The sequence below is a fragment of the Etheostoma spectabile genome, chromosome 8, assembly GCF_008692095.1.
Source record: "Etheostoma spectabile isolate EspeVRDwgs_2016 chromosome 8, UIUC_Espe_1.0, whole genome shotgun sequence".
Taxonomy (NCBI): Eukaryota; Metazoa; Chordata; class Actinopteri; order Perciformes; family Percidae; genus Etheostoma; species Etheostoma spectabile.
In genome coordinates, this window is record NC_045740.1 from 15,335,252 (window position 1) to 15,349,473 (window position 14,222).

Consider the following 14,222-nt stretch of genomic DNA (forward strand, 5'->3'; position numbering starts at 1 on the left):
TTTTTTTTTGGCTCATTGGAAGGCAGAAAAGATCCTAAAAAACAATTTGGAGGAACAGAGCCTTGTCAGTGTATCATGTTACTATGGCTAATGTGTTAGCAAACAGCTTGCAGGTGACGGAGACATCCTATTTAACGTCTAATGCAATTTCAATATTCACTGGCTTTTTTAGACTTATTTTCGACTCCAAGTCCTGAGAAAAGTACCTTGTTATTTAGCTTGATTAATATTCATATTGTTTACTTCCGCTCGGCCATTGTCTTGCACCAGGGGGTTGAGAACCCTCGGCTTGTGTAATCCGCTGAAAGATACAAAAAGCTAGAAAGTAGGCCTGCTCGATTAAATGTTATGAAATTGCGATCTTAATTCACCCTGTACACAATTTGATTTTTAAATAACTTTTGTTTTTTAATTACTTTGATTCTCATTGAATTTTATGAGCCGACTGCATCACAAACTCTACTTTCTTCTGTGAGTTTTAAACATAAAACTTAACTTAAAAAGCTCCCAACCGCTGCAATGCTCTCCCTTTTCTTTCCATTGAAGCCTCTATGTTTACAGGCTTGTGGTGATGAGCAATGTGCTATAGGTGCCAAAAAAAAATCTGGTACTGCCAATTTGTTTTGTCATGGTCAAAACAATCGTGGCAGAGAATCGTGATATCAATTCTAAGTAGAAAAATTGTGATTCGTGTTTTTCCCTGTATCGTGCAGGCCTACTAGTAAGCGTTGATTTTTCACTGGGAACGCTACTAGCAGCACTTTTCTAGCACATTCTAGGATGTATCTTTGAACCAGTTGACTGTGATGGGCAAACCCCGATCAATAACGCATCCAAAAACTTATTTAAAAATGTCCTTCAATAGAACTGTGATTCTTACAGCACACATTCATAGCAGTAAAATAACATCCACAACATTTATCTTGAAAAACAAATATGACTGAGTTTGTATTCGGAGAGAGACTTTTTGAGTTGAACCCACTGCTTCCACTCCCCAAGCTTTGCTGGTTGGTGCTTGGAACTTAGAGTAAAAACTAAATCTTTTAAAATTCAGGGTCGTGTGTCAGCCGCGGCAGCAGGGGAGGACTTTGTGATCGAGGTTTCACCGGGGACGTACGCGATCACTGCCAGCATGCCGGAGTTGGAGCAGCAGACTCAGCTGGTCAGCGTCAAAGCTGGAGAGAGTATCAACCTCACCTTCAATCTCTGACCTCTCGCCAGACCAAACCACTCGCTCTTCACATAAATACCAAAACTGACCAACGCTAGTGCTTTTTGTGTGTTTATCACCTGTCTTTACACAGTTGTTTACATTTTTATGCTATCAAAATGTTTCATTTGCTGCATGAATTGAGAAGCCATATTCTATTGTATTTTATTATGTGGACCGTGTTTCCTAGCACATCATGCCCTTTACTATATGGTTTTACTTGCACTAATGCCGCACCAGTGTATAAAAATAAATTATTTTTTTTAATCAATTTGTTGTTTAACTTTATACAGCTACATGGCCAGGTTTCATCCGTTATGTGGAAACCGAAGTAGCGGTGTTGCAAGAGAAAGGCCGCAGTGCCGCTGGGGGTCGAGGTTTGAAGTTGGTCGTTACAAAAACATCCTTGATGTTCGCTCTTCTTCCTTCAGCACCAGGAAGTGACTGAAACAGAGAGCTGTGATTGGGCAAGGCACCGATCTGTGGGACAGGGAAGCTGGACCTCGCAGGTTGGGATGTCCTCCTCGGCACTAAAGGCCCTGCAGGCCAAAACAGAAATGCATCATCATGACCAGATCTGTAAAGCTTGTTAATATTGGTCTAAATCTTCAATCAAACATTCATCATATTGTAGTATCTAATACAGTATTGATAACTTGTCAAATATACAGTATTTACACTTGTATTGCCCTGAGATTTAGTCTGATAATCCACATTACCGGCACACTGACCATATGTCCTCCTCACAGGCACTGGACTTTGTGGACTGTTGTGTCAGATAATTAATAAATGTGTCGCATTGCCAGACCTTCCTCCACAGTGCTGCGGTGGAGGGTCTGGCTAGTCCACACAGCATTCTGGTATTAGAGAAAAACGTGCTCTGGTTTATTGGCATTTCTTTAAACCAATCACAATCGTCTTTGGCGGTGCTAAGCACCGGATGGAGCTACAGTGCCGCTGCAAAATAGCCTCTGGAAGGAACTGGTTTTGATGGAGCTTGCACGTTCAAAAGTTGTTTTAGTTGAGTAATAGAAATCTCAGATTGGATAAATAATCTAGCTAGCTCTCTGGATTTACCCTGCAGAGATCAGAGAAGCAGTTACCCATAGTCCTCATGAATCCACATGAGGTTAAAATTACATTGCTGTTTAGGCTAAAAAACAACCTAGCTGAAAACACACACTCAATCACTGCTCACGCACATGCATTCATTCTCCCTTGTGGAGAAGGGATTTAGGAGACTGTTTTTGGGATTTTGCAAAAATGGGGGGGGGGACTGAGAAGTTTGTAGATGTTCAAATTTTTGGGCAAAGTCCTGGATATTCACTATCCTACCTACAGCACCTTTTAATGTTGCCTTCAAAAGGACATGCATGGTAAAAGATTTGAAATTTTAGAAGTGAATGTAAATCATGTGACGTTAAACCTGCAGCAAGGTTAAGTTACACCTCCTCTACAGGAAGCCAGTTTCTACACAGCAACCAGGTTCAGACTAAACTACAGGTGCAGTTTAAATCACAGCTTTCGAGGACACAGCAAATGGGTTTAAGCATACACTCTTAATATTAACATTAATACTAACACTATACTATGGGTTAATGTGAGACAACTCAGGTTTAAACCATCTTAAATCTTCACCCACTAGCTATATTGACTGAACTGAATTTGATTGCATTTTATTACTCAGCTTTAAGTTTGTTTGAATGTATTATTTTTGTGGAGGAATCTTAAAAGAATGAATCAGTCGAGTCATTGTCTGTTTCCCACCTGGCTGTCTGTGTTGTGGCTCTGACCCAGTTTGTCTCCAGTACCTCCAGGGAGGACGCTGCTGTTTGCTCCTCGGCTTCACTCTGTCTTCATCCTCAGAAAGAGATGAAGAGGAGGAGGGTGAGGGCACCTCGGGGTCACGCCTGCCCACATCTGTATTTTTTAGGTCTAGCTGTTTATCTTGCTCTGCCCTTTCAAATCCATCCGTTCCTCCAAAGCTGGACCTACAGCTGAGTGGAAATAAGCATGGCCGAGGGTTTGAGTAGGAACAGCAGCAAGATGAAGACTGACAGCCGCCGGGGCAGAACAGCTGGGGAGGGCAGGAGGAGCTGCGAGCACAAAGCCAGCTGCAACAACGACTGGAGGCTGATGTCGGGATTTGGAGCTCCCTGACTATTCTGGCATGTTGAGGAGCTGAAATGGGTAAAACCAGGCTGCCGGGAACCAGAGACACACAACCATTCCACATCAGCACCCGGAGGCTCTTAACATCAACTGCAAAGTCAAATGAGTGAATTACTGAGAAGGATAGACATCATTTGCTGCTAATTCATGCTTCTTGGTACCCTGGAAATCCAGAGTTCTTGCAAGAGCACAATTTGAATTTGCTCAGCGAGTTACTCTGGTATCGAGTAACGCTCATTAACTATGCCCTTGTAGCCGAGCTGCACCAATCACATCGGTGTATCAGATATAGGCGGGGCCAGAGACGAGCTAAACAGATGGCGATAGTTTAATCACCAGTTAGCTCCGCTGGTAGCTAAGCGTACGGGGCTCTGGATACATCACCCTGTGTGTTGCTGTGATTGGTCGTAGTGTTATCCAATTGCGTGCAGTGAGATTATCAAATGCACGCTTGGTGCCGCCCCTCGAGACTTTCATTACTCGATGCCAGATCCTTAATCTGTTGGACTTGGGTCTGGATTTCCAGGCTAGCTTTTTCTATTAATAATAATCAAGTCATAATAATAAAACATTGCCTTCTTATAAGTATACGGACATAAGGATTTGGCGGTGTGGGTTGGGGGGGTTAGTGCACGGAAGGGAGGGACAGGGGACGGGATGAGGTGGAGGGAGGGACGAGCTAGTCTGGTTTTGTTTGAAAATACTTTGAACGTCAACAAGAAGTAACGTCACCCATCATCACTCAGAGCACCTTTAAAAGTTATAAGGAAAAATGTATAGTTAACCGTATTTGTAATGAAAGTAAGATGAACTATAAAAGTAACACAAAAAATAAGAGATACAAAATTACTAATAAACTGATTTAAACTTCAATAAGTACATTGAAATGTAGATATCCTTTATGTTAAAAAGAGTGTCATATAACAATTTAAATATTATTTAATCTAATTATTAAGGGAAAATGTGAAAACCAACTGGAAATGCAATTAAAGTAAGGTGAGAAACATAAAAGCAAGACAAAAAGTAAACAGATTTAAAGTTCAATAAGTACATAGAAATCTACATTCTTTCTAAGTTAGCAGTGAATTGTGAGAGAGACACATTTGTTCATTAAATAACAACTTTGTTGACGGATTCTGAACTTCCACACCACTAAATATGGCTATAAAAATATAAACATAAACATCATTTAACTCCATACCTCCAAAGCTATCTCTGTGTTCGGTGGCGGCCATCACTCTCCCCGGCCCATATCTTCTCAGATCTGGTTCCCACGGCGACAGGACAGCATCAGCGGGTACCAGACAGCATATGTGAGCTCTGACGTCTTTCACCATGTCGGGGGAGCAAACCAGCTGCCTCTGGGAGGAGACGAACCCCGAACCAGCACCTCCTGGATGGTCAAACTGGACAACCCAAACTCCTCCGCGGCCCTGAGTTTTGGACACATGGGAAGAAAATGTCAACATACACACAAAGACTCAAGTACAGTACTTCATAGTCATTGTTTCATTCAGGGCCCGACTGTTTTCTCAATATCCTTAAGTCTTTTAGGTTTTTAAAATGACTTTTATGTCATTTCCCCTCCGTCTCTGTAACTTGAACCAAAAAGTTCTGTTACTGGGGAACTATCACCACTTTATTCTGTGAACTCTACTAAAAACAGGTTTCAAGATTAATAATGTTAATAGTTATTTATTTTATTAATAAAAATAATTCTTCTCTTATTTAACTTTTAAATGTTGTGTTACATATGTGGCATATGTGTATTTGCTATGTTGCCATCCAGAGGGTGGGTTGGGGTGATGGGAGGAAGTACAGTGTGAAACTGTTTGCTGGGTTCTGTGTAATTGTTGTACACTGTAGAAGTTGATGTGATTAGCAAATTGAAATTCATTAAACACAATGTTAAAAAAAAAATAGATATTGCTATCAACGTCAAATTCCTACCCTACCTATGTTGTATGTAACTTAAAAAATGCTGACATCCGACAATTTTGGTCTCTTTTAAAGTGACAGAAGTCACGTTTTTCCCAAATGATGTACAGATTGTTAAGCGTTCTAAAATCAGATGGCTTGGAAAAATAATGCACATAGCTGCTGTAAATGGAGCATGCCCCCGAACCCCCTTAGGTTTGGGCTAAGCCCTGAAGGTTTACAATGCCTGACTCCGCCCCGGTTTCATTTAAAATCCACTGCTGTCCAAATACCTTCATGTACATGATCACATATGTAATCACGCAGTTTCTTTTCACCTGTACTTGCTGTATCACAGTTCCCAGGTAGTAGAGGCCATCCACCTCCCTCCTGGCCAGCACTCGGCATCCTGGGAAGAACTCTGGACCGCCCAGGGTTTGAGCAGACAGGGTGAATGGATTACCCAGACTGCACCAGGGTGACCACAGGAAGCCAAGAAACACAAACACAATGGAGGTATCGGTCATTCAATCTACAGCACCTTGCAGTACAGTATATATAACTCTAACTCAATAGTCTGTGTGTAGCCTACTGTATGTTTCCATCACATCATAAATATGTCAGTTTTGGTATTCTTGCTAAAAAAAAATAGTAACTGTATAACCATGGAAACCAACCTGAGCAGAGGCAATGATGTGCTGTCGTGTGAGATAAAGGTGGAAGTGGATGGACAGCAACACTTCACTGGAGAGCTTATTGTTGTTGATGATTGGTTCTCCATAACATACAGAGGAATCACCTGATAACACGCATGGAAAAACACGCACACACACAAACACACACACACACACACACACACAGCCACAGCAATGTCCGTGCGATTAATTTAGGATGTTACCCTTTACCGTAAACCAGATATAAATATTTTAACAATAAAATACACAAGGCATATATCATGTGCAATTTTACTTACTTACTTACTTATTTTACTTAAATGTATCCTAATTCTATTGTTTTTATGTTGTTATTCTATTTGGCACTGTTGTTAGCATTATTCTTTATACTGTACACTTTACATTTATGACAGTCTCTGGTACAAGACTTTTCTTTGGGATTACTATAGATCTTTCTTATCTTATATAAGATATTGCTTTTATTTAAACTATTAACTAAACTGTTTTCACTTGCAAGTATAAATCCTATATTTGGCATTGTTTTGCACAAAAATATATGTGGCACCTGAATTAATCAGTGTATCTTGAATCCCTCCGATCGGCTAGGAGAAATGCTATTTAAATGCTGCAGATGTTTAAAGCATTAAAGTGGATTTTTTTCTTTGGCTTTGTGCTTTCTGTGAGGGACAAGACAGAAAGAGAAAACATCCTGTCTTGGGCTTCAATAAAGTGTATCCACTTTTTTTTAACCCTCTACTGTCTGTACCCATTGACTTCCGCTATACCTCCTCCAGCACTCCATTCAAACCAACTGGAATCACATAACAGCTTCCTCTTGTGGCCTGGCTCAAACACTGCAAGTAGTCCCTGGTGTTTCTGTCCAGCTGTCCAGAGTCCTGCAGGTAGAAGACGTTCACAGGCCTCCCAGCCGCCAAAGCCGGCAGGGCTGCCAGCACCGCCTCCGGCTGGCCGGGGAGGTCTGTACAGAGCAGGTGGATGGCGTGACAGGCGGGGTCAGTGAGGGACACACTCAGGGCGGCCAGGAGGTCCCTGCCGGGGCCGCAGCTGATGGAGTGGATCCAGGACAGAGCCATGTACACTGTGTCAGGGGTGCAGGGAAGCATGTGGTGGGACCAGCAGGTTAACTGCAAAGTAGAAAGAGTGGAACAGGCCGATCACAGATAAATGTAATAAATGTAAAGGTGCAGAAACAGATTTTTTAAATCAAAAATTCTCTCAATGAAATAAGACATTAGGCCATAATTTATTTAAAAAAAAATCATATTACTGTTGACTAAATTTTTAATTCAATCTGTTGAGAGAATCATATCCTAACATCTGAACTTTGCAGTGGTACACAATAAGTGCATTTGCTCATGTACTAGTCTCGCATTGCCAGTTACAACACACATACATTCTGGGATAGGAGAATAGAGTTGCTTGCATTTCTTTAAACCAATCTCTGCTCTGTCCATAGCAAATCCCCGCCAGTCATTCTCAAAACATCCCAGTTTGACAGTAAATGCCGTTAACATATTCTTTGTAAATCTTTACAATCAGTTCCCGAAAGAACCAAGCAGGCCTGCCTTGTTGCACAGTTCAAATTATCTACAAAAAATGTTTTCAGCGTGCAGCTTGCTAGCTTGACGTTTTTTGACTTTGAGTACGGCAACTCACAGAGAGCGGAAACAAGGGACGCGCCGGATATCAGGCAATTATCCTGGAAATGTGCTTCCGTTTTCAATTAACGTAAATTTTGTTTAAGTGTCTCAAGACACTTAAGTAGGTCTAGACCACACTTTATTATCCACAAGGACCCAACAGTTTTAGTAGTCCTGTTGATCCACACTACTCATGTACTGTAGGCCTACCTAAATACAATTTTGAGGTATGCACATTGCAGCTTTCCTTGTCCAAGACCTTTTTTGTGTGGCAGTATCTCTGATGTCGGTGTTGTAATGAGCTGTCAGTCCCCCTCACCTTGCCTGAGAACGTCATGATGTTGAAGAGAGAGTCCCTGAGCGAGGCCTTTGTCAGCAGGGTCTGGATCAGCAGGCGTTTCACTGACCCCAGGGCAGCTCTCATGTTCTCTGAGCTCTCCACGACAAATGTGACGTTGCATCGCTGTTTGCCCAGAAACGGAGGAACCAGTGCAGCCTCAGAGGCCGTCGTCTGCCTGGATGTCATCGCTGTACTGCAATAATGTCCGGAAGAGATTCAGTTTTCTTTTATATTCAGTGCCTAATTAGATAAGTTGAGCGTAGAAACAGGGATACAATGAAACAATGTGTTGCTCAAAACAAGGAGTCTAAAGAAGAAGAAGAAGAGATACTTTTTTGATCCCCAGGGGGAAATTTTACACTCTGTTGATACATATTACACATCATAAACAGGCCCAAAATACACATATCTGCACATACAGGACCTAAACCATGCATTAATGGAGATGTGTTAGAGTCAGGGTGTTGCCCATTAAGGGCGCCCCAAGCAGGATTTGAGGCCTTGGTTAGGGGCAACTCAGCAGTGCCCAGCAGGTGAACGGAACTGGTACCTCTTCAGGTACCAGTCCACAGTCCATATTTGGTCCGCACAGGGACTTGAACCGGCAACCTTTCAGTTCCCACGCCAAGTCCCTGCTGACTGAGTTACCACTGACTCAAACAAAGTTCTGTCAAGTCTCTGCATTTATAGTTTCTTTTTTCCTCTTGGTTTACCCTTCATTGTTAACACAATGGATTTGTTAAGGACATTAAACCATAAAACCGCTTCACGATCAAATTGAGTATTTTAATTTTACGCTACCATATATTTCTACTCCACTATATAGAGAGATATTGTATCTTTTACAACATTGATATGACAAATGGAGTTACTACTTTACAGATTAAGGTTTTATAAAACTAGATTTGATGGATTTATAAAATATGATAATGTGTTAGACACCCATCATATTATAAAGTAATTAAAATGTGCTTCACCTCCACCAGCTGTAACATTAATATGCTGCCTACATGTAAATGTATCAGAATAATAATCCAATGATATGATACATATAATAATAAAACTACCTGAAACAGACCATTCTGCCCAATAAGTAGCCTTTTAATTTAATACTTTAAGTACATGTTGCTGTTAAAATGTTGTACTTTTACATATTTTCACAGAATGTTGCAGTGAAAATGAATAGTGTGAGTGTGTACATTACCTGCAGTTTTTATGTTGTTCACAGTCAGCTGCAGACGACAACCTCGCCTCAATGTTGATGTTGGTTTCCATGGAGAAATGTTCAAGACCCAAAGTCTTCCGCAGCCGTTACCAAACACTGCTGTCATGTTACGGTTGCTATGGTGTCGTCATAGGTCAGTAGAGCTGCTCGCTCTCTTCCTGAACACGCAGGTGTGAGAAATAAATCCTGGTGGTGTGTCAGGATTTTTCTTTCTTATTAACATCTTAAATGACGTCAGACTGCCTTAGGCTGGTCCTGTTTATAAATGCCTCTCAGATAAAAAGGTCTATGCAAGATTTTCCAAAAGGGCTATAATTCCAGTGGGGGGGGGGGAAATGAGTCAAAAAAACGTAGAAAAACTTTCAAATCATTTGGGATTTTATTTGATATTCAGCGCTGCACCTTGCTACAGTCCCATCCTGATCAAACATCACAAGTGCCACTATCCTTTTGTAAACATATAAAGGCAGTGACCTCAATGCAAATACCTGTTTTTGGACTAGAAAATACATTTACAACATTACAAAATACAGTAGATAAACAGTTGTATGCAATAGATTGTGCTAAGATTTCAGCTCCACTTGACAATAAAATCCTCCAACCTTTGATCGCCAAGATTTCCAACTATTAACGTAGAATACTACTGTATGTCTGGCAGAACAGTACTTATTTATGACATACAATAGCTATAAATCACAATTCTATCAGAATCTTAAAATACTGCAAGTTCTGTTCATCATTTGTTTTCTAGCTGCACGATACTTACTACTGTAATGACAGCTAAAACATTACTATTGGCTACAAGAATGCTACATATTGCTACATGAGGAACTGCTGTGTAAGCGAAGTCAGTTTGGATGAATGCAGCAAACAGGCAGAGAGAAAGTGTAAATTGGTGTAATTGTAAGAAATCTGAAGTTCCCCAATGAGGCGTCTAGTTGTAAGAGTAAATGGTTGTATTGCTTTTGGTCACTGTGTGTGTGTTGTTGTTACCACAGGTCTCTGAAATCAGAAGAGAAGAAGAAGAGAAGAAGAACCAGAAAAGGATTTGGTGAGATCAACATTTGCTTTCCTTAACGTCATGTGGTGTCCATGGTCCAATGATATCCAATAAATGTTGATTCAAATATGATATGATACAAATATGAAGAACTCTGTTGTGTTATTTTAAGTACTATTTTTGTGGTTGCAAATGCATTTAGTGGGATAAACTTTTGCACTGGTTTTGCAGCATTTCTGTATGTTCACAACATGCAATGACAGCCTGAAATAACACAGTTATTTTCCAGTTTGGGATCTATCTATCTATCTATCTATCTATCTATCTATCTATCTATCTATCTATCTATCTATCTATCTATCTATCTATCTATCTATCTATCTATATATATTGACAACTGTCACAAAAGTGTTGTGCAGATTTGGCACCATGAAAAGTGTTTGGTGCAACCAAATGCATTTCATTTCACTTGTTAATTATGTGGAACTGAGGGTATATAAAGTATTATTCAGGTTTGACCTAAACCAGGACGTGCACTCTCAGCAAACTCTCTGTTCAAGGTCATAACATCGTACCTTTCATTGAATGGCTTTTTGGGCAAACTGAAGTTGCTCCCTCACGGTCGTCCCAAACACCAACATCTGCTTTTCAGTGTCAATCACACACTACAAAACAAGATGATATACCAACACACACATTTACATACAATTAGAGATCACATGTGTTTGCACTTTTTTTCCCTACTAGTGGTGAGGATGTAAGAATAGCTCTAAGAGTCATTTGTCTCTTAGCTCATCTTTCAGCTCTTGAAAAACGACACCATAAGTCGTTTGTTCAAGCAGCAAATACAACCCATATTTACATTTACAGACTGGCCAATGGGAGCTAAGCAGGAAGTGAGGTGACAAAATATGAGAGCGCCAAAACTCTTAAGCAGGTAGGTTGGGGTGGGCAAACACTTTCACCCAGGAGACCGGGGTTTTTACCCCAATTGAAAATATAAGTAAACAAAGAGTTTTTTTTTAACTTTACTGAACTACTTCATGTTCTGGGTCACGTGTGAAACCAGTGAAGTAACATAACAAAAGTAATGACATAAACCCTAACCCCGATCTTTTTCTAAACTGAAATAGGTAGTTTTTGTGCCTATAGCTAACCAAACTTCAACTGTTTCACAACATCAACGACGTGTTGGAACCAGGGCCTGTTAGGTCTTTGGTTTAGAGAGAAGGACAGAAAGCAATCCTGTGGGTTGTTGCTAACTTATGAAACGCTTCTGTAGGCCATTTTAGAGTGTAGGAATAAACTACCTATATGGTTTTATGGTTTGGAAAAGAGGTTGACAAAGGAAACCATTGTCGCTCACATCCCAACCCGAGCCCATGGAAATACTCCTGTCATATCCCGATCATGTGATATGAAATGAAAAATCCTTTCGTGCAAAATACTGAAAGAAAGACTCACAAATCCCGTCCCGCTCCCGTTTTGTTCCCTATGTTGTCTAAAGTTATCAGACTCTGTTGCCCCCCTGTAGCATGTTTGGTTAATTGCGGTTAAATCGCTGAGGTTGCCTCGGAAATTTAGACTACACTAGACATGCATTACCTGCAGGCCTAGGGAATTTCATTACGTAATTCCTAACAGAGATCTTGTCATACTCAAAACACACATTTATCGATTGAAGATAAGTTAGAAGAATCGCTCTCTTTAGCATACCAATAACAATTAATGTTCTTGTTGTTATGGTTATTATTGTTATTTTGTTGTCTTTATACTGTCTTTTTTTTGGAACTTTCAATTTCCTCGCGGCAGTCATCCCAAAAGGATTAATAAAGAGAAGTCTAAGTCTAAGTCTAAGTCTAAGTAGCCTAGGCTAACATGTAGACTACGTAGTAGGCCTAACCTATGTGGAACGCAGCGATTCCAACACATTTGAGTCTGAAGAGAGACTGATTAGTATCTAAACTTCTATCCATTGTATCCTCTGTTGCTGATTTTTTAAAGAGTAGCCTAGCACTAACCGCATTGCAGCGTCATTTTTTTATTTAATCTCCAGCTCTGTCCCACTCCCGCCCACTCCCATTGATTTCTATGCTCTATTTCGTCATGTTACCAACAGTGAAATTGACTCCTGTACCGCGGGACTCCCTTGGGGATACCACGACCCTCTTGGAAAACATCACGTCACTCTCTAGTTTGAGGGACTTGTTGTCTCTTAGCTGTGTATCTTTATTATTTACATCACCATGTTGCTGATGATCTTGAAGTGTTCCTCCTGTGATTGGATGATTGAGTGAGTCTGAACGGTAGCCATGCATTGGGGAGAGAGGATGGTTTACCTTGAGTGACTTTAATGTCTTGTTGCCCAGGGACATCAGCGGCCTGTCACTTTCTGCAAACAATTAAATGTAATTTGAGGATAATAATATTATAAAAATGCGTTAAAAACACTGGCTTCAGTAAAAAAAAAATCTATGTAATCTTTTATCCTATACTTCTTCCTTACCTACGATGACAAAGGAGCACACTATTCTGCGATGCCCGATGGTTAGGCGGAATTCTCTGATGTGTCCGTCGATGCAAATCTTCCTCTGAAATGGGAACCCATCCGTCTCCATTTTGTTTTCCTCAACCAGAGCTTTCAAACTTTGAGAGAAACAAAAACTATTCACTCTCTGAATGCTTGTAGTGACCTACTGTACATGTCAAATGGACATTTAATAAAATCTTACCCCAATTTCTCCACAGTTAGTGAGGACATCAGGTTCAGTTTGCAGCCGGTGTCGATCAGCACATTGACCTCCTGTCCTAAACACTGTAATCAGTGCAGCATCAGAAAACAAAAACACATCATTTGAGCAAAAGCTTCACAGCAGTACACTTCACTTTGTTTTTTAAACTGATCCTGATTGGAGATACTAAAAGATATAAACTATATTGCTGACTACAATTCTGAATTAACTATTTATGGTGAAATCTATTTTAAAAGTCATCTAAATAACTCTAATATATATATATATATATATATATATATATATATATATATATATATATATATATATATTTACTCACTCACCTTGCAGGGCACATAGATGAAATCGTCCTGCTCTTCGTCTTCCTCCTCATGCGAGGTGAAATGAGTACAGTTCACAAGGACCCCTGCGCTGTTTGGTGTCCCTCCACACATGTTCATCTGGTCCCGGGACAACTTGGCCTCCAGCAGGCGCTTCTGGAGGATATGATGTGGTTGCTACAAAAAAAATACAGTTAGAAAACTGTGATCAAGTTCCTGTCTCATCCTTGTGGATCTAGGGCTTAAAAACAAATCAATAATCTGAAGTAATGCTGGCATTTAATGCTAAAAAAATGTTACTTTTAAACAACATAGGAAGACACTGTCTGCAGGGTAAATATGAATATTAATTTCTAGAGCAATTAGACTTAATCAAACAAAAATGGAGGCTAACTTGGTTTCCTATTTTCACTTTTTAAAGGAATATTGGTTATAGCAGCAAAAATACAAATAACTGCATTTTGCTAAAAGAAATAACCTCCTGCACATTGGCAACACTGTGTCCTTTTTTATACATGCTTATTGTATCCCTAGATATATCAGGACCTTTGGGCTACCATTCTATAACTTAAAATAATGAAATCAATGAAAATACAGCGGTGGCTCTCCCATCTTCTTTATAATTTGCATAAGTTAGGCCTAATGTGATAAGCCTCTCATTTGGTTAAGGAATTAGCCAAAACATGTGTTTATCAAATAAGATCAGAAGATCAGATGGACATAAATTAATACAGATAAGTAAAATAGAATACAATAGAGAAAGTAAATAGAATAGGCTTTTTTTAAAAATAAAAAATAAAAAAAGTATAAATTTAGTAATAAGTAATGTCTATTAAGTCTCTCTGTACTTTGTATCATGATGTTGGTATTGCCAGTGCTCTGTTCAGTATACATTTTGTCAGTGTACTGCCAGGTGCACTTGAGCAAGGCACCCCCCCCCCCCCCCCCCC

The 14,222-nt window shown here is 40.0% G+C and overlaps 3 protein-coding genes across 7 annotated transcripts in view; 1 reads left to right on the forward strand and 2 right to left on the reverse strand.

The window, feature by feature from the left end:
• akip1 (A kinase (PRKA) interacting protein 1) overlaps positions 1-1,263 on the forward strand; it is a 3,113-nt gene extending 1,850 nt beyond the window's left edge. For all 4 annotated transcript variants that reach the window (XM_032522702.1, XM_032522704.1, XM_032522703.1 and 1 more), the window contains exon 5: positions 1,055-1,263. In XM_032522702.1, the coding sequence (XP_032378593.1) occupies positions 1,055-1,210 (156 nt within the window). In that variant the 3' untranslated portion in view covers positions 1,211-1,263. The remainder of the gene's footprint in view (positions 1-1,054) is intronic.
• A 136-nt stretch (positions 1,264-1,399) lies between these two features.
• On the reverse strand, positions 1,400-6,107 carry LOC116693609 (uncharacterized protein C11orf16 homolog). Its single transcript, XM_032522682.1, has 5 exons — positions 5,977-6,107; positions 5,638-5,767; positions 4,584-4,815; positions 2,978-3,472; positions 1,400-1,749 (listed from the first exon to the last, which is right to left on the reverse strand). Exons 1-5 carry the CDS (start codon positions 6,078-6,080, stop codon positions 1,526-1,528), a joined length of 1,185 nt encoding a protein of 394 aa, XP_032378573.1. The 5' UTR covers positions 6,081-6,107; the 3' UTR covers positions 1,400-1,525.
• A 3,448-nt stretch (positions 6,108-9,555) lies between these two features.
• The window catches only part of LOC116693612 (nuclear receptor-interacting protein 3), a 5,696-nt gene continuing 1,029 nt past the window's right edge, over positions 9,556-14,222 (reverse strand). The window contains exons 2-7 of one of the 2 annotated variants that reach the window (XM_032522688.1): positions 13,276-13,449; positions 12,932-13,014; positions 12,706-12,845; positions 12,539-12,591; positions 10,775-10,864; positions 9,556-10,201 (exon numbers count right to left, since the gene is read on the reverse strand). In XM_032522688.1, coding sequence (XP_032378579.1) covers positions 10,778-10,864; positions 12,539-12,591; positions 12,706-12,845; positions 12,932-13,014; positions 13,276-13,449 — 537 coding nt within the window. In that variant the 3' untranslated portion in view covers positions 9,556-10,201; positions 10,775-10,777. Of the gene's footprint in view, positions 10,217-10,774; positions 10,865-12,538; positions 12,592-12,705; positions 12,846-12,931; positions 13,015-13,275; positions 13,450-14,222 lie in introns of both variants that reach the window. The other variant, XM_032522689.1, reaches the window with a different exon arrangement.

Excerpts from the sequence above, each read along its gene's own strand:
- LOC116693609 (XM_032522682.1), bottom strand. The coding sequence starts at position 6,080 with ATGGAGAACCAATCATCAACAACAATAAGCTCTCCAGTGAAGTGTTGC. Across the intron at positions 5,768-5,976 it reads ACATCATTGCCTCTGCTCAG|TCTGGGTAATCCATTCACCC; the intron begins GTTGGTTTCCAT and ends ACCCTGGTGCAG. Across the intron at positions 4,816-5,637 it reads CTGTGATACAGCAAGTACAG|GGCCGCGGAGGAGTTTGGGT; the intron begins GTGAAAAGAAAC and ends TCCAAAACTCAG.